The 22,308-nt window shown below is 47.6% G+C and overlaps 4 protein-coding genes across 8 annotated transcripts in view; 2 read left to right on the top strand and 2 right to left on the bottom strand.

The window, feature by feature from the left end:
* LOC126577976 (dnaJ homolog subfamily B member 6-B) overlaps positions 1-19,298 on the bottom strand; it is a 64,316-nt gene extending 45,018 nt beyond the window's left edge. Inside the window, exons 1-2 of one of the 5 annotated variants that reach the window (XM_050240089.1) lie at positions 19,210-19,298; positions 12,555-12,745 (exon numbers count right to left, since the gene is read on the bottom strand). The gene's annotated coding sequence lies outside the window, so the exon portion shown is untranslated. Of the gene's footprint in view, positions 1-12,554; positions 12,746-13,446; positions 13,466-14,799; positions 15,026-15,091; positions 15,112-19,209 lie in introns of those variants that run through there. The other 4 variants (XM_050240091.1, XM_050240088.1, XM_050240096.1 and 1 more) reach the window with 4 other exon arrangements.
* A 179-nt stretch (positions 19,299-19,477) lies between these two features.
* On the top strand, positions 19,478-20,329 carry LOC126577980 (uncharacterized). The gene is made up of 2 exons (XM_050240100.1): positions 19,478-19,748; positions 19,822-20,329. Exons 1-2 carry the CDS (start codon positions 19,600-19,602, stop codon positions 20,135-20,137), a joined length of 465 nt encoding a protein of 154 aa, XP_050096057.1. The 5' UTR covers positions 19,478-19,599; the 3' UTR covers positions 20,138-20,329.
* Positions 20,330-20,446: 117 nt separating this feature from the next.
* Positions 20,447-22,308, top strand: part of LOC126577970 (RING-type E3 ubiquitin-protein ligase PPIL2) — a 1,898-nt gene continuing 36 nt past the window's right edge. Inside the window, exons 1-3 of the mRNA XM_050240074.1 lie at positions 20,447-20,563; positions 20,635-21,735; positions 21,819-22,308. The exon at positions 21,819-22,308 is cut by the window's right edge and continues 36 nt beyond it. Coding sequence (XP_050096031.1) covers positions 20,532-20,563; positions 20,635-21,735; positions 21,819-22,284 — 1,599 coding nt within the window. The 5' untranslated portion in view covers positions 20,447-20,531 and the 3' untranslated portion in view covers positions 22,285-22,308. The remainder of the gene's footprint in view (positions 20,564-20,634; positions 21,736-21,818) is intronic.
* The window catches only part of LOC126577979 (mitochondrial translation release factor in rescue), a 587-nt gene continuing 560 nt past the window's right edge, over positions 22,282-22,308 (bottom strand). The window contains exon 1 of the mRNA XM_050240099.1: positions 22,282-22,308. This exon is cut by the window's right edge and continues 560 nt beyond it. The gene's annotated coding sequence lies outside the window, so the exon portion shown is untranslated.

The raw sequence follows: 22,308 nt of genomic DNA, 5'->3' as shown, positions 1-22,308 counted from the left end.
TTTTATCCAATAAAAGCCGCATAACCCAACAAACCCAAGTCTAGCCCAAGTACAGAGCGCCGTAGGAGAGGAGGGAAAGATGGAACTTGATCCAATATTTACCCACTAGGTCCAGGCCACGGGGCCATGGTCTATCAACATGCATCCATTCAACTAACTCCAACACAAGGGTGAAGAGAGGGTCGATCTCCTCTCACTTTAACGCGCATGCATTTTTCACACGTCACCCAGAGGTTAAAGCACGCTGTTCTCCTACCTCCGTGGCACATTTGTCAGACCTCTTCGGCACAAAGGGCAGTGCCGCAGGGCAGAGTTTTTGGGGGCTCTGGACGGACACGCCGCGACTTGTTAGTCCGATCAACACGCATACATCCGCCGGCCGGCTAGGCGGTCCCCATCACCTCTACTTTGTCAAGTTTCTCCAACTTTTCTCTACACACCGAGCGAACGCGATGGATGGCTGGATTGCCGAGAGGTGGTCAGTCAGTGCGCGCGGCACCCGTGGCGTTTCGGTCACCATCCACTGGCGGACTGGTGCCCGAAACCCAATCGATAACGTACGAGGAGTTTTCCCTTTTTTATGGCGACCAATCGGGAGTAATAAAGTGATTTCACCCGACTGGTCGGTCGGAAACTCAGATTAATCTTCCGACACGTCGGCCAGCGACCGGACATCACAGATTAGAAGGAGAGGAGGAGAGAGGGAGAGGGGTCTACGTGAAGCGCGATCACCAATCTCATAAGCATTTCATTTTCTGGTCGATAATAAATTCATTCGCTCCGCTGTTTCCGTGGCTCGTTTTGGGGGCTATGGTCAGTCGCAGCCACGGCTGTCACATGCGGCTGGTGCAGCTGCAGAAGAAGGAAACGATAAAACTGTCCACCATTAGCCGGTCATTTCATGTCGATTGCCGCAGCGGAGCCTCTATATGGTGGATGGTGGAATAGAAACTGTATGACAGGGTAGCGATGATATACTTCGTCGTCGATGCATCGTTTATCGAACCTTTCGTTCAAAAAGGGCCTAGTGCACAATCTGACGCCTTTACGTAAGGCGAATCTGCGTGGCACATCATTACGCAATTTGTGTTGTTGGTTTTTTTTTTCCTCCAATTTTTTCACTCTTCTCGATGAGGGTTTCTTTGGCCCGTAGGAGTTGTAGCGAGGGTTTAGAGTTCCTGCTGCACAACACCACAACCGAGAGCACTGTGTGCGCGCGCGCACGCAAATTGTCGTCAATCATCGGTTGGCAGATGATGGTCAAGCCTTTGCGCGGGGCCTTGTACGCGATCGCGTACACTTCTAGCGGGCGTTTGCTGTGTGCCAGTGACACATCATTAGCTTCCAGTCAGTACTCCCGGACGGGGCGTAAACCGGCATTAGATGCTCTGCGATTGCATTAACCACCAAAGAAGCAAAAAAAAAACGTGTCTCCGTGATGTGACGAAGCAACGCGCATATTACTCTACTGCATCAAGTATAAACAAGTGTGCTTTGGCCGGATTGGATGGTGAGGTATCTGTGGCCACGTTCGAAACACTTCCTACGATTGAATGTTCCGCCTGTGAGGAGGATGATGGTGGGCACACAGCTGACGCTGACAAAATAGAATATTAAAAAAAAAAACGCCATTTGCCCCAATATGCCACGCTACTGAGTCAACAAAAAAGGGGAGCTAGGGGAAGGGGGCGGCGAGAGATGATGGTAGATGATTGCAAGTGCCCCAGTGCTATTTACACAGGATGACATAATCGGCAGGAAATCAGAACGATTCGATCCAGGCAGCAAAAGGGGCCACGTCTTTCATTCATCTTAGCTAGCTTAGCTTAAAAGATGATCGACTGTTTCTTAATTTGCAGCATTTCAAGCACAGCAGCTTGGAGGTGCTTTGGAGCACTTCCTAGATTGGTTCTGGTGGAAAAGATAAAACAGTTTGATGGTCCATTTTTTTTTTAAATTAAACTTTAAAACGATTTTTGGACAAAGCAAACGATTGAGTAAGAGGAAATACAGATAAAATGTTTTAAAAGAATGACAAAGATACAATTGGTTTTGGTAGCACACCGCAATTAACGACCACACCTTTTACCTAAAGAAGAACCCGAGATACAATCCGGTGGACAGATGGAACACGGGGATGAAGAAAAAAAACAGAGATGGACACACCCTGGCCACGAGCAGCAACGGAAAGAAAGCAGTTTAAACTGCGACCTGCCAGCGAAGGGGGAGCAGCCAAGTTTGGAGAAAGTTTTTCGGGGATGCACTTGAAGCGATAGCGCCGACGACGACGACGACAAAAACGACGGCAGCGTTCCATTTTAACGAGATCCATGTTTTCATGTTTCCCATTTTGGTCTCCGCCGTTAACGAACCTGCCTGCTGCCTGGCCTGCCTGGTGGCACATTCTATGCGTTTGATGACCATTCTGGCCTAACCATGTGGTGGTCCGGTCCGAATGGACAACAAAGTGCCTACTCGACATCCGCGGGGGATGCAAGGGCCATACATCCGGATGGGAGAATCGAAACCAAAACCGCGTTCCTCCGCAGTCGAAGAACCCGTAACAGCCGCGTGGAGAGCGATAGTGTAAACAGCGTTGACCCAAATAACGGCAGCAGCAGCATCATCGCTGTCTGCACGGCAAACTTTTGTCCACAAGTCCGTAGTATTCAGGAGCGCGGAAGGATGAACCCTGACGCGACTGCTGACATACTACTCCAATTACGGGTGTGTTATGCATCTAGGAAATGGAGGCACAATGTGCGTACCAGAGATGTATCTCCTTCTCCTGCTCGCTCTAGCACCACTCTGCAAGATTAATGTCCGTATGTCATTGTGTGTGAAGTGAATACCCCTATCAACCTTCAGCAGGCACGCACTACGCCCCTCCCCATCACCTGCAGCAGTTAGCAGGAAAGCTTCACAATAAGAGGACAGAGCGAATAGACCCTGGGGCCGCGATGTCCATCAGATTGGTCTCTTCCTTCTCCTACTCTTTCTTTACTTGTCTTCCAAAAATGGACAACCAGATGACCAGAAGGAAAGCGAACCTTTTCACCTCGACTACGGCGGCGGCTCGTGCTGGGCGGTCCCCCCTTTCCATTGCTCTGTGTCGAAAAAACATGTTGTTTCTTTATATTTATGATACGCGTGTGAAAAACTTCCCAGCAATCCTTCCTTCTGCCTGCTGCTTCTGACCGACGCAACGCGCTCTGCACGCTGCTGCAAGTGTTTTGTCGTCGTCATAGTGCGCCTCTCCCTCCCTTCTTTAAAATGGTTGTTTCCTGGAGCTATTTCGCGCTTTTTTCGTTATCCATCCAGCATTGAAACGATTCACCACTGTTACTTAAGCAAACATTAGCTCGGTTACATATCTTAAGTATCTCACAAAATAAAAATCTGGAACATCGAAGATAACCCACAGATGTGCTTTAGTGCGCGCCAATACAACGCGAACGCGCGAAGAGAGAAGTGAACAAACGAGCAAACTTTCCTATCGCTGCGCGATTAATCTTTCGATAATCATGGCACACATTTCGGTTCGCAGATGATTTGGATTAGAAATAAATGTGAAATGTTGGGTGTTTGAAAACTCCGGGGTGTTGGTTTTGTGTTGGCACCAAACCCAGAGCAGCTTCTTTTGGCTCTGTTACATTTCCATTAATCATCCAGCGGAGCAAAACGGGTCCTCCGCTCTCTTTTCCCGTTTATCCCCGCACCACCGTGATTTATCATCGCGAATCACGACCACTTGAAGGGGCGCGAACGAGAGGGAAACTGGCTGGAATTGAGAAATATGAATTCACTTTTCCTCGCTCCCGTTCGCCACATCTTTGTAGGCGCGATTCGCGTACAATTTATCGTCCACCGAGAGCTAAACTGATATTAACAGCTATTAGCACTAGGGCACAAATGGAGAAGGAAATGGAATGAACCGAGCCACGCAAACAGCGAATGAATGCCGCTGAAGCAGCGCAATACTTGCAAATTTTCTCGCGTTGATCGATTTTGCACTTTAATTTGATGTAGCGTCCTGTTCGTTATTCAAAAACAAATCAAGAGTTACGAATGCGTGCAGTTGATGGCGCCTCAAGGAGGCTTCATCAAACTTTGAAGGATCAATCACCATCCTGTCAAACACGGGACGCTGCACAGCCCCCTACCTCCTTCTCCTTTAGAGCTCATTCCATTTTAAATGGTGTGCTGCCCTTCATTTCGACGATAATCCTCTTCCATTAGCAGCTCTGAAGGTACTCCCTCCCCCCCAAACCGCGGCCTGCTTAGCGCTGGCGACCGACAGCATCATCCGAGCATAAAATGGATTTTGAACTCAACATTCGTGTGACCGACACACCGATTTAAATTGTGCACGCCAGGGTCCAACGATTCAGATGCCAGATGCCACAGCATCGGTGCCACCACCCAGGGGGCCCGGACGAGACCACACCATCCACCTCATATTCGGTGATGCAACAAGCCGGCCACAGCCGAGAAATCACAAATTGCCGGCTGGCAGTGTGACATAGAATCGCGGAATAATAAATGCAACGTAATGAGAAGTTTCTGGCGAAGCATAAATGGGTTTTCTAACAATATTAACACAATTTGAGAAAACAAATTTGGAAAAATTTAATACAACAGACTATGGCAATTGAATCCTTATCATAATGTTCCAGCAATTTTTAACATATTTTACTATAATCTAACTAAACTTATCAATCGCTGACTAACGTCGCTTAAAAATCAATCCAGTAGTGACGCAGCTGTCGCAACATGAACACGGAATTCTCGCCTCCAAATCCATCACTTGCACTTCACAACATTGAATGTCTCGGATTTGGTGTTACAGAAGCTTTTCCAGTCGCAGCACCACTTAGAAGTGCTAATGTATAGGCCGCCGGCCGCCACAGTGTGGGCCCAGTCGAGCGGCCAACATTAAATCCGACCCCAACCGCCGACCAGTTTCCTAATCGCAATAATTCGCGGCACCATTTCTGGCACTCTCTGACTGGCTGGCTGGCTGGCCGGCCGCTCCGCAGCATCATCATCATCCACACCATTCACGTTGGTGACTGAATCGCGTGGTGTGCGCGCTCGACTACTCTCGATAGACGGCCGGTCGACGGCTGTAGATGATGCTGGACCGCGAGAACAAAAGAAGAGTAGGGAGGGAGCGAGGTAAACTTATGTTGCGTGAAGTTCGCGTGTCTGTACTGCTGCTGCTGCTGATGTTGGGTTTAGAGCAGTGAACGCCGTACAAAACAATGCTGACATAGATTTCCGATGACGAGAAAATTGGAACCATTTTGCGAAGGGGCCAAGAATCGCGTGGTCACAGATTTATGCGAAACCGCGAGCGAGCGCTTTACCAACACTGTATTAATCATTTCGTAATCGCATCCTAACGACCAGTGTGGGGAGGGTAGCAATTCATCAAATAAAGCACGCACTCCGACTCAGCAGCTCGCTGCCATTTATCTAAAAGTACCCAATAGGTAACAGAGAGCACACGCACGGCTAACTGTTCGATGGAAGCGAATGTATATTTTAAGTAAATCCAACACTGGTTAACACCACTATCGGTTACTGTACTGTTGTCACACTTTTCAGACACAATTTACGTAATCAAAAAAGGTTGCACATCCCGTTATCGGACAACCTTTTCATTGGCCAGACATCCGTTAAAAAGGGTCAGTGGTCAGTGTTGCTTGCTCTCCGTCATCATAATCCGTTCACCACCAGTCTGACGCGGATTGGATTGTTGGCCAGACAAATTTATACAGTTGAGTTGAGAGGACGAAACTGAAAGGGAAGCACCTCTTACTGTTTCTGTTCTCTTGACGGACAGCACAGCAGAAAAGGTGAAGAGATCTATCGGCAAATTATGTAGGATAGGGCCCACCGGCGGATTGATGGAGGATTGATTTGTGGGTCAGTCAGTGTTATCGTCGTGATGGGGGATTGATGAGCAGTTGAAACGCTTAGGCAGGGTACTTCAGCAATGAGGTTAGTTACGTAAGTGAAAGAAGATCAAATTTATCAATTATGAAATTATTTTTTCGCTATTTAATATGAAAAAATAGAAAACAAAATCATTCAACCAAACACCAATACCACGCGCTAGACATCGTAAAAAATAGTTAAAATGTCACTGTCACAGGTGGCAAAATGGTTCCATTTCGCGACATCCGCCGCTGAAATTCTCCGTACGACGGGAGCATAAAATAATGGAACACTGTTTATGACCGTGGCGACCGTTATCAGCCCGTCAAAAACTTGCCATTGCTGCCATTCTCATTCCTGTCACACTTCCTAGAAGGTCACTATCACAATCGGTAAAGCCGCGTTGGTGCGCTGGTGCACACAGCGGTACATTTCAAACAGACAGTGATACCACTAACATTTCCTTCCCAAATCAATAGACACCGTCAGGTTCACGGTGATGGGATTGCTGCTTGCTTTCCTCCTGTTAAAAGGTAACCATCAACAACAGTATAGTTGAGGAAAAATAGAAAACCATTAACCGTTCCTAGCCATCATCCGGCACATGTCACTATCACTCACTTGCTGCACACCCAACAAACAATCAACTCCGTACCGTAACGTGGTGCTTCATGAAGTGACATACCGGCAAGGACGCATATTTCGCGTCACTAACCGGTGGAGTGATCGGGAAGTTATGTAGACAGAAAGCTGCGCCAACAATACCTTCGATTTGCGAGCAGATTCAATATGCTGCAATAATAAACGATTGCAATACCCAGCATTTGTTGACTTAAGCTTGGGAAATCGTTTTACTGCTAAGCCTTTGCAATGGTAGAAGGTCATATAGTATGCCTTACAATTACTACATATATTTGCAACTCTGCTAATAATTTACACAGATTTATACAGATTGAGTTGAAGATACACTCCACAAAAAAACATGCATCACACATAGACAAGTTTAAGCTTATAAATAGACTCATATAGCTCTGACAACAATCCAATCTGATTAAAATATCTTCCTGACAGATAAAAATCGAAAATGACATTATCGAATTAACAGAACACTTAAAACACTACGATTGTGTAAAATCTTTCCTTGATAAACCCCCCACTAACTCTTCTATACAATACGGCCATTCGCTATGCCTCGTTATTTGATCAATATCGACCGTTCCGAAGCTTCCGTCCCAGAAGCCACTGTCATAATTTGTTTGACAAACAGGAAATGGAGTTGAATAATGTACTGCACAACATTATCGTCGATGTGCAAAGCAGTTTACGACCTCTTGTTGCATAATAGGCCGATCTTGTTGCTAATCTAATCAAACAGCAAACACAGAAGGCCGTTCGTGACGTTCTATTTGTCTACGAAAAACAGTTTTAGGAGGTATATCCTTTATCGAACCACAAGAACCACCGTTTCAAGGTGGCAACTCTGCCTCTCTGACTGGCGTTAGGTTACAAAAGTTTCAGTTCCATAATTTACGTTCCGCACCATTTAGCACCATAGTGTTCCCTCGGGGGGTGGGCGAAGTGACAGTGCACGGTCCTCAGGAGTCTCATAAATACAGAGTCACATTTGTATCATTCCCCTAGGAGGTGGTTTCGATCCTTGAACTGGGGATAACATATTTTCCATCTGTTTCCGGTTCATACATTAAAAAGTTTTATTTCCTCCAAAACTAATAGCCATGGATCCCTGTGCGCGTTCGCATATTAATGGCCAAACCAAAAAAACCTCCCGGAAGGTTGCGCAGTTTTTGGGCTCTACCACTTCTCGCTCTCGCACGCCCAGCAGCCCCATTCCGTTTGTTCCAATTTCATTTCGAAATCGAAAATTTCAACCCCATAAAGCGGCTTCATTCAAGCATAACAACAATGCAGCACACAGCCGGCAACAAGCGCCCTACCTGCATGTCAGAACGCGAGCTGATCTCACGACTTCTCACGAGCAGCGCTGCAGACCCCGCACTGTCCACGACAAAGAAGTTGCAGTAGTTGCACAATCCTGCAACGAGCGCAATCCACCGACGGTCCACTGCTGCACCCACGGTCCCCCCCAACCAAATACTAATTGACCGTTACATTCAGCAAAACACTAACACACACCCTGTTATCGGCGCGCACGTTCACGTCAGTCTCGCGTCACGATTGAAGGCTCTACTCATGTGGAACACATTCGCGATCGATCGACCACCGCGCGCGCGCGTTGTTGTTTCACGAAGCACTACGAACATGTAATTCATGTGCGCGTATCCGAGAGTCTATAGAGATCCAGGCAATAGTTTTCGTTCACGCAATTTGTAGCAATGCCCCAGAGGAGCAGGCCCCCCACACAAAGAACCATCAGCACACCATCGTCACCGCGAAAAAAAATCGTGAAACCGCACCGTGACCGGCCATCGGGTCCGCGGCGGAACTCTTGGGAGACTTTGGAGAAGAAGAAGAAGAAAAATGGGGAAAAAATCGAAAGTTAAGGTCGTTAAGAGCGTTGAAACCGGTAAACCGGTTCCGAATGGAAGATATTGGTAGTGGCTTCTTCACACGACACACTACCACTATTCGAGCAACCACAGCAGCAGATGTCAATGGATATGAAGCATATCTGGCCGGCACAGATGTTGCTTTTTAGTAGAAGAGGAAGCAGAAGCTCAACACAGATGATGACAGTAGGGGGGGTTATGTGCGCGGGAGCTTTAAATTTGAATCTGGAACATTTGAATGCGATTCCATGAGGAATCATAAAGTTTAGCTACATTACAGACCGGTAGAATCACGAGTCGGAAGATAAGGAAAAATCAGAGGAACAGCTTCATAAATGTTATCTCTGTTTTTCTTTTTCCTCTTCGACTAATCTGCAACCGAACGATGTCTCCTAAAAAAAACTAAATTCATATAAACAGACCGCAGTCGCCTGTCCAACAGACCACGAAGTGTTTGCGATCACATCGTTTAACCATTCGAATTGTAGATTTGCAATGTACACAATGGTTCGCAATACAGCAATATCGAGACTAAGCGATACATGTTCAGACAGCGGAAACCATCAGGGAAACCCACCCACCCAAAAGCCCATGCCCCCGTTGTTGCTTGTACGCACGCATTGCATTGGGCGGCTTTCTAAAATATTCACATAATTACGACCGATTGATGACTCCGGTGGACCGTGACGCCACCACGACGACACTGCACCCGCCAGCGTATGCATTGGCTGCAGTTGCTAAAGCCATTTTCGAACGTTTTTTTTTTACTTCTTTTTCTGAAACCAAAGTTATTCTCCGCCGATTCCACTGCACCACTAGAACACACCTGTGTGTCCGTCGGCACAGCCAGCGTCCGCGGGTCACGTTACGGTCCATTAGCCATCGAGCCACAATGGTAAAACGGGGTGGTGGTCCCCGACCAAACCAGACGGACAGGCGCGCACATTATTTGCTACAATTTTAACATTCCCGGTGTGCATGTGCAGCCATCCACTGGGATTTTTTTTTGTTGTTATTTCCGAACGGAGCTAAGGGCGAGAACAATCGATGCGGAAATACATAGTTGGCTGACACGGAGCACCCTTTGCTGGAGGAGGTTGGTGTTTCCTGGTGGCCATGGTACCCGGCAGGCCACCCACTAAAAACGCTGAATTCTATATCGAACGAAAATTCGTTCAAGAAGCTTCCAAACGAAAGAGGAAAGTTTATTATCCCGTTGCCAGGGTACCGCCGCACACCACCACCAGGCAAAGGGTTTTTGTGACTTAAAGGACCCAACTTTTGGGGCCCAGTTCTATGTTCCCGCATTCTACGAAGCTCGGTTAATTAAGGATCACCATTCTTTAATCGTTTCTCTCTCTCTCTATCTCGTGTGTGTCTTGGTGTGCTGCTCAGTTCACTCTCGGTTCCTCACGCGCAGAACCAGTTTCAAAGTCGCAGCCCACCAGCCACCTGGTTGTTGGAGAACGGATAGCAGTCAGTCGCGGCCCCCGCCGTCGTTCCTTTATCCCGTATCCGTAGGAGGGTTTTTTTTATTCAATGAAATATCTCCTACCAACACCATCACACCGGCCCGTCGACAAGCTTCGCTTTTACATAACAATCGTTTATGCCTTTTTTGAAAAAGTTGACGCATTGACGACCCCGGCACCCCCCCGGGCCCGGTTCTGTAGGAACTGAGCCGCACCACGAGGGAGAATTCTCCGCCTCTGGCTAGCTGGCTAGCTGGCTAACTGGCTGGTAACTGCTCTCGAAGAGCCGCCGTAGATAGGTCGCCGATGCCGTGGCCGCGACCGCGACCGCTGTTCGGGTAGGTGTTGGCGGTTTTACTATTTTGATCGAGATCAGTGGAAGGGAGCTAAGCTTTAAGGTTTCGCGACCACGGAGGAGGAGAAGATCACTGGCACGGGGTAGGGCTGTGACGCAATGGCTTCATAAAACATCGATTTAATCGTGTGCTGTCAGCTACGGCAACGGAGCGCCATTGCAAGATCTGTTGTCTGTTGGTTCTACTAGCAGGCGTTGCTTGTTGAGTTGTAGAAGGGCTCTGTGCTGATGAAGAGCACTAGCTTCGATTCTACAAGGAAGTCTCGAAGCAAGCAAAACGAAAATACAATTAAAGTTTGCATTTTATAACAACAACAAAAAAGCCACCCGCAACGGTCACCTTCGCAAGCATCACGTCTTTTGCAAAAGTGTGTTCGTGCGATAGAAGAGGTTCTGGGATTTAACATTCCGTAGGAGGAGCGCGCCCGATGACGAATCGCAACCACCGTAGCAGCAGGATGCGTCCGGTCCCACAGCATGTCGGGCGGATCGGATTCGGTTTCCAAATAAATAAGCAAAAAAACCTTCTCCAAGGGTAACCACGCCAATTGCCAGACATCGCAGCATGTGTTCAGAGTGGATGAGATACAGAGCTCCACGAAGCGCAAGAACTTTTTTATTTGCGTGAATAAAGTAAATTGAATTGCTTTAAAAATTGCTGAAACGCTTCAGTTGCCAACTCAAATTGATTATCCGGCCGTAGTGTACACACCCCCGACAAGCCTTTAAGAACATACGGTTAACGAACATTAAAATCGAGTAAAAACCATTGCTGCATTATTCCGGCACCGAGTAATCGATATCACGGGCCACAGCAAAACTGTGACCAGCATTTATAGCTCCTTCGTTCTCTCGCTTTTATGTGCTACACTCCCATTAGTATCGATTTTATGCAAACTGAACAGCTGGACTTCCTGTGCAAGGGACACCAATTGCATATGATGAGGGTATCCGTCGCGTCTACACATGCTACCTGCATGAAGCTGCTACAGATGATACACCTCCCCCGATGGGGTTCATGAAAACGTTGGCCCTTTTGTGGACCACAACACGAACCATCATCATCCCCCGTATACCCTGTTGGCTTGCAGGCAAAAAAGCGAGCCACAGCAGCAACCAGGCACCTTACACTCCCTCTCTTACCGTGCCTTGTGAGTAGTGCAGGCGAATTGGCGTGAGGAAAGAACCTTCTCGACATGATGGCTGCCAACCTTGGCCGGACTGCAGTACACCGACGATCCGATGGATCAATATTTCTACTATTTTAGTACCTATGCAATGATTATAGATTCGCAACAACAACAAAAAAAACACCCAGCACACCACACCTTATACTAATCTGCTTCAAGCTTGGAACATACTCGGCATTGCAGATCAATAACCCAGACGTTTCTCGACACTTGTGACGAAGAGGAGCACGTGCTTTGCCGTGTTTCGCGTGAGTTTTAATTGAATACCGATGCACAGCCAGGCAAGGGTGGTTCGTTGGCAGCATAATTTGGACATGCTTTAGACACCTCACTCTGGCTCGTCCACCCACTCCTTCGAATCTGGCTTCGCGTGAAGGCTGCGTTTGGTTGCGTGCGTGGTGCGTGAGACAGGAAAGCCGTTCGTCGCTCCGTCAGCCAAACGCCAAAAGAGCCTTCGCCAAGCCTGCGTTTTGTATATTTTCAGTTAGCGACGCCCCCCGGCCGGGAGAAAAGACAAATAGTCCTCCCCACCTCACCACCTTTCGTCTTGCAAGTTTGTTCTGCCGACGAGCACTGTTTGCATTCTGCGTGTTTTGACTGTAAATCGTTGCCTCGGTCTGCACATTCCGGGCGGCTGATACAAGACGGCAGGCAGGCAGGCAGGCAGGCAGGCAGCACATTTCATCGCCATCAGCGCTACTGATATGATTTCCGCCTACGCGATCGTTTGTTGTTTTTTTTTTTCATCGCAAAAAGACGCACGCACATTATGCACAAAGTGAGGTAAAAAGTTGTCTGCGTTTGCCGCCTACACGCGGTCCGCTATAGGTCGCATAGTAATCGATGATTACGTAGCGGGTGTCGCCATTCTCATGCCTACTTAGAATGCAGCCTTCACTCCAAAGAATAATCCAACAGACTAAGCTACGATTCCGATCCTATTAAGCTGTATGTTTTCGTGAACCAGAAACGTTCTAAAAAACTGATTTGGATTAGGGTAATACTTAAGATAACCTTAATAAGTACTATAAAATACTTCAAAGAAATTCAAAGAAACTGAACTTACGTGTTGGCGGAATGATGAATCCACGCACCTCGCACAGCAGCAACACCTCGTTTCGGGAACTAATCTATCGGCTAGCGTTGGAAATACTGCAATAAAACTGCCACTGTCGCACAAATTACCAAACTTTCCGGGTCACTTTTCTCTGACACTACCACTTGTTGCCACTAACATTCACTGAAACCACCAAAAAGCTAACGGAGAAAGAGAACAAATATGAAACAATTAAATCACACAATTAGCACGATCCTCCGAAACATACTTTAGCAATAAAATTTTAACAAACGGAACAAATCGATGCAATATGGAGCTTTTTCGAATGACTCCGCGGGTTCGAAATGTTCGCAAAAACGCCACAAGAGTCCTTCTCTTTAGCCGAAAATAGTCCGTAGCTTACTGCGACCGTGGCATGATTAGATTTCATTTCACGACCAACAAGCAAATTGCTTCCGTGACAACGCCTGCTGCCCTGTGGTTCTGTTCTTTTTCCGAGAACCGCAGAGCTTCACTCCAACTTGATAGCAACCCTTGGTAGCAGTGGCCTACTGGATGGATGTACTCTCTCTCTCTCTGCGTATAGTTCCTTCTGCAAATGGCTCAGCTCTTGTAAACTCGTCACTCTTTCAGTAGTACTCTCGAGGACATCGCAAAAGGTGAAGTGGATTATGGGGAGGGCATAGCGGAAAGTCGGAATCTAGAACTTCCGTAAACCGTGAACGACGCCGGCGTGCCACCCAATAGGATTCAAGGATTGTGATTGACTTTTCACAAACATTTTCGGTTGTTTGTCGTACAGATGTTGTCCCTCATCGGAATGCTAATATGCTATTCCGCCCAGTCCAGCGCGGTTCTCCGTGGGATAAAATCGAAGCACAACGCCCTATTCTCCACCTACGCGACCAAGAGCAGCGCTGTCGGATGACGCCAACAACCACGGGGCGCAACCACACCAACGAACTGTCAGCAACCTTTGCGCGAGTTATCGAAAGAGCGAAACTCTGGCTCCCGGAACTCGGTCGAGAAGAACGTCAAACAGGCAGTGGACTACTCCTTCTTCACTGCTACTATCTAATCTCACCACACACCACCACTTTCAGATTGCGAGAGGCCGTGTACTCGTCGTACGGGACACATATGCCCACCAAAAACCGACAGGCAATCCTGATAACGGCCCGATGGAGGCTCAACAGTATCGGCGGAGAAAAGCAAGCAAAACGAATGAACCAGTTCTGATACAACCACAAATTGGAGACGGTTTTTAATCAAAGGTTGGCGAACGAACAAGCGATGGATCGCGTTTTCTCCACAAACCATCTCTGATGGTGATGCTGCTGCTACATCTATCGTCAAGCCGGATGAGCAAGGTTTATGTTCTCCAGTTTACTCTCTTTCTCTCGCAAGTTTCATGGACAGTTTTTTTTTTGTATTCTATTATCCTGCCCGAAACAGGATTTCCGGAACACTGTCGGTAGAACGGATCAGTGAACGCTCGCGGCGGTTGAACGACGAGTACAGACTCACTGGGAAGGACAAGGATAGCGCGATGAGATGAAATGTTTGCGAACGGAGGCGCATGCGTCCCGGATTCGCTGTCGGGAGAAATGATCGCCAAATTGCACAAAAAAGGAACACTCTTTCCGTTCCGTGTGGCCCTTGAACCTTTAAAACGGTCACTGTAGTGGGAGTATAGCAGAGTGAGAAAAAGAGAAGGTGAGAGAGAGCGTTTAAGGTGAAGAGAGATGGGCAAACGGAAACACATCCTTGTAGAGAGGGAAGCAAAAGATGGTGGACGTATATCGTATTCCATCCAACAGCAGCAACAAACGCGCTGGCAACGCATAGCACACGTTTAACGTTCAACATTCTAGCCAGAACGTCTTGGCACACACGGTTCTTCCGTACGCCCTGTAGAACACACAGACACACACATATTCCACATTCACAGTACACACATTACTCCAGCACAGTCGGAAGGCAACGCCATCGTGTCAAAATCAGCTGACGTTCTCAATGCCACATGCCCGTTGGAAGTACATCAAGGAGGTGGTGCAAGCCCACAATCGCCTCATGCTGTGCTTTTATGCTTAATCCAGTTACTACCGCAACCACATCCACGCACGGTTCATGGGGCACCCCAATCAAAGCACCTCAAATAAAGGCGACGGTCGGCGGGCTCTGCAAACCATTTCGTGTGCTACTAGATCGAACGGAGGAGCGCGCTTGTCGCTACAACAACATTCCGCATTACCTAGCGCCAAAAAGGGCTGTTGCAATCCGGTACGCAGCACGCGGACACAACACAGGACCCGAAACCGAAGGGGGGTTCGAACACACGGCAAACGGCACAACGATCCGATTCGCGACTCGCGACTAGCGGCAGTAAAGGGTAGTGTGGCAGCGGGTACCACCGATGGGTGTTGGATACGGAGACACACCGCACACGACACACACGGTTCGAGGAACAAATTTTAACTGCCGCCACCGCCGCCGTCACGCAGTCATCCGACCGGTGGCGCCCGCGATGTTGTTGCTCAACCAACCGTCGTCTCTCTCTCTCGATTGTACACGCACACCGAAGCAGCACGATGCGGGGCGCGAGCGCGCGCGCGCTGAACGCTCCCACCGTGTGTATGGGAACGTCAACATGCCGGTGGCCCCTGCACTCGGTCCTGCGATTGGAAGGATGCCCATTCACCGGATGCTTCCTTTATTCCCGAACGACAGGATACTCTATAGGATCCGAGATGTGATCCGGAAGGGTTGGTGTGTTTAAAAGGCATCGATAACAACCGACAACTGCTCAGCGTGGCCCAGCCTTGTCTCCGCCGACGACGACATACGTTCACCCATACTAAGCCGAACCGAACGCGCCCCCCCCCCCCCCCCCCCCCCAGCGTTGCTTTAGCATCGTCGGCCTGCTATGATGGTGTGTGATTAAAGCGAGCTGCCTTCTTTCGCATCGCCGCACGCAACCGCCGCTTGCTACGATGTGCTAGGGTGGTTCTTTCAAATCAAATCGTTGGCACTATGCAGCATGATCGGTTCGTGCACTGGTCAACATTTCACGGCAGCTGAAGTGGCTGCAACTTCGTCCAACAAACGTGTTTCTTTAAGTAGAACAGCACCTAAAAGAAAGACACAATTATTGATATCTTTGCTGATTTATGACATACAATTGTAAAGCATTATTGCAAGGGAAAATATTGACTATCTCACAGCCTTCCTCCTTTTGCTTCTAGCCACCCATCTTCAGTTGCGTGCATCGCATAAATTGCCATTTTTCCAGAAGGGAGAAATAAAATGCCATTCGCTAGAATCGCCAAAAAAGTGGGTCGAGCCAAGGAGAATGTTCCGAAAAAGGAGTTTTTCGATGCGGTTCCGAATCGGGGAAGAGAATATGAAGGCAATTTTTCAGCTTTATGAGTCGAATCCAAAACTGTGTGGGGGGAGCATGAACGCGTGGACTCCGTCGTAGTTAGCAGACGGGCGAAGGAAGCGAAATGCTTAGTTGGTTTACGGTAGGCTAACGTCATCATCGGGATCGAACTACGTGAGTGACTATACTACGGACAATTCAAAAAGGAAGTTTAGCTAATAGTACTTAAACTAACAACCCATATAAGATAGGCATCACAGCAGTAAAAACACTAAATAACCGCTACTATCGCAACGAGTCAGAATTGAGACATTGTTCTCCACCCATCCGTCGATCGTAACCGATCGTGGTGCATGCTAATTAACCCAGCATCTCCCCAATTTGCTCAACCACATCATCACGATTGAACAGTGGAATCTTTTTTTTTATGACCAGGATAAAAAAGCATAAATGAACATACAGGAAACTTCAGACCCCTGAATTAGAAACCCTCCTGTGGACGGAATGGTGCAAATTAGCGATCAATGTACGAGTCAGGAGAAAGAGAGAGCGAATTATCTCTGCATGCGCCTCTGGTGAAGATGTTAAGTTCAATAACAGCCATACACACAAAAAAGTAACTCCACTAATTGGACACAGCACCGCCGCGGTGTAAAAGGTCAAGTAGAAAGTTCTTTTTTGATCTCGAACGCACGCTGGTGAGCCTGGTCGTCATAAAAAAGGTTCAGCAGCCACATTAACATGCTCATTACTAATAATAGTGAACTATACCACAACGTTATCTGTTGAAATGCATGAGGTAAACCGCTAATCTGCTTCCACACTATACGGATTTTATGATGAAATTTTGTCTCTTGATTACAAACAAAGAGCCTTATCATACAGAGGCTGTGAAGGGCAAGCTACCGAGCAACTCCAATAAATGATTATTTCCAAACACAGAGAAATGTATCATAAGAGGTTGGTAACCAGATAAATGTAGTTCAAGGCATACTGATAACAATGCTTAACGATAAACGGCAATGAAGCACTAAAGATGATTAAGTGCCGTACGCTAAGATACTTCTACACTGAACGAACCAATAATTCTCCTTTTGTCGCGAACAATTAGCAATAAACTACTTAAACAGCACAACCGTTGTGTAGTTAGCAAGCCATGCTCTAACAATTTGTTATCAAAACCATACAATACATACAGTCTGTAGAAAAAGTATTTAATAGCACCAGATTTAAGTATTAGGGTTTCCGGATGCCACAACCCTTTGATGACGAAACAAAACCTCTCATTTCTTTCCAACTACAATTTGCCATAATTTACGGTTTAAATTATGATTGAGATATTAAACGAGGTGTCATGGAAACATAAAACCTTCCACATAAAACGAATAAAGCCAACGGCAGGCGAAGCAGTCGAGTACTTTCTCTACTCCCTAGAATCGTGAAAAAAAAACTCGTGGCCAGGGAATGCCGTACACATGCTCTTCCTCGAGGGCCATGGGGGCGAAAATGCACCGAGAATATGTAATGACTATTGATCGTGGAACACTGCTTCCTGTCTTCCAAAACAGTGAAACCGTATTGGGTAGGTCTGGAGTGCACCTAGCGAATGTAAAAATGTCTCAACTGGTTCTCATGCCCGTCCCCTTTAGGAGGTGATGTTTTCAAAGTTCAGACGATTTGAAGATTAACAGAAAATGTTTGATCAAAACATTATTATCCTATTTTACGTGATTCTACGAAGATGCGACTGTCTTCATCGATAGAGACTTCTTTAAAGTTCATTACTGAATGTGGGCCTCCTGGTGCATGTTTGGTATTTTAACGATGCCGCTGCTGCACATCCACGGGACGGGGTGGTTATAGCATATTCCTCCTCTTTTCACATTCCGATCATCGGTGGATTATGCTGCGAGCCAATGGCCTCCCCCTCCAAACAACGGTGAACATGTTTGGACTGCAAATGAATCACAAACACTCTACCGCCCGGATAGTGGCTGTTCCGACTGAGAAAAGCATCACGACTAAAGTACAACGACGGAGGGCGGTACAGGGATGGAGAGAGGCTAATGAAATACGAGCAACATATGACCGGTAATCCCTGTCTGGTGGCGGCGGTTTCACGCATCGCAATTGATTCAAATAAACGTGTCCGGGGGTGGTAGGATCGATCACGGTTTGGGCGACAGGTCATAAGGATGTTTCAGCACAACGGATTGGTTCAATCAAGCGGTATGCAAACAAAATCACAAAACTATCATCGGGATTGGTGGTTGGTGTACTCCTGTTGATCAGGATAGCATTGATGCAATCTAAGCAACCCTGCCGTTCTAATGTAATTAACAAAAGATGCTTCAAGATGCATTTCCCACATTATATTCAAAAACTTTGTATCCAAGTTAAAGAGGAGGGTCGAATAATATAGAATGTTGATTTAAGATTATCTATAACTTAACATATTCTTAACCCCAAATCGAAATGCTTTGCAACTCAATCCTCTGCAGAAGTTTCAATTGAGTTTTCCTAGATGAATATTATTACTCCAGCATAGAAGGTGAGCTACTATCTGAAATTAATAAAAACTGAAATGAAACAAAGACTTTTCAAAAGCACAATGATCGCAAAACATATTACAAGATACTCCAAGGAGCATATCGTAGCCTTGGCGACAAAGATTGCAACGCCACATGCATTGCAAAACATAAATCAAGTAAAAAAAGGAATAATTCGTTCCTATAATTATGGGGATTAAGTTTTGATAATATGTGAATAATACTATTTGTTTTAATACTTTTTCTTAATTTCCGAAACAGATGGTTTTTAACAAAATTTTCCCACACCTGCTGTCCCCTTTCCTTTATCCTTTTCTTTGCAGTACAAGCTGAACGGCCGCGACTCCAGTCGCATCCTGCTCACAAATACACACGCGCGGCATCGATAAAAAAAATGCATGTAATTTCGCGTCGCCATCTGTCCCGCCAGCAGGATTCTAGGCCATCGCGTTCCCTCTCTGCTCCAACGTCGGTAACGTTTTCGGGAAACTTCCGGATCTCACGCGAACCTTCCTAAACGAGCGGGTTCGCTTCGATCAAACATCCTAACCTCCCCGGAACAGCGCACACACCAGGCGAATTTGAAACCATCGCAGCAATCCTTTTCCGACGCTGTACGCTTTGCAAGAACACTTTTTTGCCGGTATCCGGCCGGTGTACCAAGAGCCGGTACAGTCGCGTTTTTTTATTAATGCCAACTAATTTGCTAAGGAGCACTTTGGGAAACACTCACCTTGATATCTTTATCGCCAGGACACTTGAGAAAAAACACCGAATTACAAGCGCGAACACGAAACACGAAAAAACGTTTCTCTCCTGTTTTGTTTGATCCTATTTTGATTCCCGCTAGTGTTGGTTTGTTGTGGCGCGTTTACCGTAAAAAAAACACAAAAAAACCATGCAGCAAACTTTTTGATGGAAGGCCCTTTAGTAACGGCACATTTCTGGGAGCAACATCCCTATAGAAACGACCCAGACCAAAGTAGCTATCGTGGACGTGCACCTTCACGAGAGAATTGCATTACACAACCGAGCGGCGCCGTGTTTTTCTCGTACGTGCAGTGTTCCGATCCGGTCCGTTTGCCGATTAACTTTTTGCGCCCGTGAACCCGAACACCGTAGGATGACCGATGCCAGCCTGCCCGTCGTCGGAGGTCTGCGGCTGCGCCCGCTGACGAAGGAAAACATCCTCTACTACTATTTCCCGTTGAAGGGAATGGTCAGCTATGCCGCTCTTTCGGTCAACGTTATGAATCCTTCGATTGCGATCAGGTTTGTCGATTCCCCGTGACCACACCGCCAGATATCTAATGCCGCACCTTTGCTCACACTGTGCCCTCTGCAGGTTGCTACCGAAGCGTGATGTTACCAACTTCCTCCTGATCCACACCATCTTCGGCACAACGCTGTTTCTGTTCAGCCGGCCGCACCTGAAAGGAGTGTCCACGAACAAGCGGTTGGCGTTCAGCGTTTGTGGATCCGTACTGTTCAGCTTCGGTTCCGTGCTAGTGTGGGCGGTTCTCCGTTCGGCTATTCCGCGCAACCAAGGCCTAGCGACGGCACTCGGCCTTTCGTCGGGCGTACTGATGGCCAAGCTGGCATACGACTACCTTGAGACCAACGATAGCAATTGTGCGGGAACGGTTGCGAAGAAAAACTAAAAAACCAATCGTCCGGCCGCCGACGACGACGGCCTCTCGGATTGTTCGCACGGCCCGCAGTTTGGTGACCCATTCTTCAGTAAGTTTCGAGAGGCCGATTGCAAAGGGTGCGAGTTTACATCATGTGAGGGAAAGGATGCTAGTTTTACCATCGGATGTCGTTAAATACACCAACATTTATGCTTATACGTTAAATAATTGCGTTTTTCTGCCCCGCAAAGTCGCTAGAAGCGAACACCGGAATCGTTCCCCCTACCCCTCAACGGCCCCTATCAAATCAGCTAGTAACTGTCAAAACAAAAGGGATCAAAACAATAACAACGAAATCTCCCATTTTTGCCGAACAAAACGAATCGAATTACATCGCGGAAAAGTTGTATAAAAACCATCCAAAATGGGTAAAAAGCAGCATCAGAAGGATAAAATGTAAGTAAGATAATGTGCAAATCGCAAGCGACGCACGACGTTAACTTATTCTGTATCCCTGCGAACGAAAGGTACCTCACGTACACCGAGTGGGCCGAGTTTTACGGTGGCCACAAACCGGATTCGGTGGAAAATGAGCAGATCAAGTTCAAACGGCTCCCGTTTGACCATTGCTGCGTGTCGCTGGTCCCCTTCGAACACCCGTACTGCGATAAAGACGGTAATGTGTTCGAGTTGTCGGCGATTGTCGAGTTTCTGAAGCGGTTCAAGGTGAACCCCGTCACCGGAACTCCGCTCGATGGACGTTCGCTGATCAAGCTCAACTTTACCAAAAACCACGAGGGGCAGTACCACTGCCCGACGCTCTTCAAACCGTTCACGAAGAACTCGCACATCGTGGCCAATGGAAAGACGGGCAACGTGTTCTCGCACGAAGCGATCGAGCAGCTGAACGTGAAGGCCAAGAACTGGAAGGATCTGGTTGATGATACACCGTTCACGCGCAAGGATCTCATCACCATCCAAGATCCGGGCCAGTTGGACAAATTTAACATTTCCAGCTTTCACCACATCAAGAAGAACCTGCGGGTATTGACGGAGGAACAGCAAGCCGAACGGAAGGATCCACACGGCCGGCTGAAGAAAATTTCCTCCGAAACGAAGGACATTTTGCAGCAGCTTGAAAAAGACTACAAACCGGCGGAAGAGCAAAAGGAGGAACGCCAGGTGGCGGATAAGTTCAATGCGGCCCACTACTCGACCGGTGCCGTGGCCGCTTCCTTCACGTCCACGGCGATGGTACCTGTGTCGCAGCACGAAGCGGCCATCATCGACGATGACATTGTGCGGTACGAGCGCGTAAAAAAAAAAGGCTACGTACGGCTACTGACCAACTTCGGAGCGCTCAATCTCGAGCTGTACTGCGAGCAGGTACCGAAGACGTGCGAAAACTTTCTCAAACACTGCCAATCGGGGTACTACAATGGGGTGCTGTTTCATCGCTCGATCCGTAACTTCATGCTACAGGGCGGCGATCCGACGGGGGTCGGAAACGGTGGTACGTCCGCCTGGGGTACCAAGTTTGCGGATGAGATCAAACCGAACCTTTCACACGCTGGCCGCGGTATACTGTCGATGGCAAACTCCGGTCCCAACACAAACGGTTCACAATTGTAAGTCCGTTGCTCGCTGTTGGGTCTTTTCTGCAACGTTTGCTGCGACTGATTTCTGTGTTATTTTCTTTTTTCGGTTGCAGCTTCATTACCTATCGATCCTGTAAACACTTGGATGGAAAGCACACCATCTTCGGTAAGCTGGTCGGTGGTCTCGAGGTGCTGACCGAGATGGAACGTGTTGAGGTGGACAACCGGGACCGGCCGATTGAGAACATCTTTATCCAACGAACGCAGGTCTTCGTCGATCCATTCCAGGAGGTTGACGAACAGCTGGCCAAAGAACGGGCCGAGGAAGCGGAACGCATAAAGCAGGAGGCGGAAGAAAAGCGTAACAACAAAGCAGGCACTGGGCAAAAGCGTGGCCAACCACTAAAGGTATTTCGTTCCGGAGTAGGGAAGTATCTTGACACGAGTGTAACGAAGAGCGTTTCGGTTGAGGAAAATGGTCCCGGCTCCAGCACACCGTCCTTGGAAAACGGGGCGAAAAAGCGCAAAAAGACGGCCACCGTCGGTGCGGATGGTTTCGGTAATTTTAGCTCTTGGTAGGCTGATAAGGTTGATCTATTCTGA

This window comes from Anopheles aquasalis, chromosome 3, assembly GCF_943734665.1.
Source record: "Anopheles aquasalis chromosome 3, idAnoAquaMG_Q_19, whole genome shotgun sequence".
NCBI lineage: Eukaryota > Metazoa > Arthropoda > Insecta > Diptera > Culicidae > Anopheles > Anopheles aquasalis.
This window is presented reverse-complemented; position numbering and strand designations above follow the sequence as displayed.

What these genes read in the sequence shown, in the direction of transcription:
- LOC126577980 (XM_050240100.1), top strand. Translation starts at nt 19,600, where the DNA reads ATGACCGATGCCAGCCTGCCCGTCGTCGGAGGTCTGCGGCTGCGCCCG. An exon ending in AATCCTTCGATTGCGATCAG is followed by an intron (nt 19,749 to 19,821) that starts GTTTGTCGATTC and finishes TGCCCTCTGCAG; the next exon opens with GTTGCTACCGAAGCGTGATG.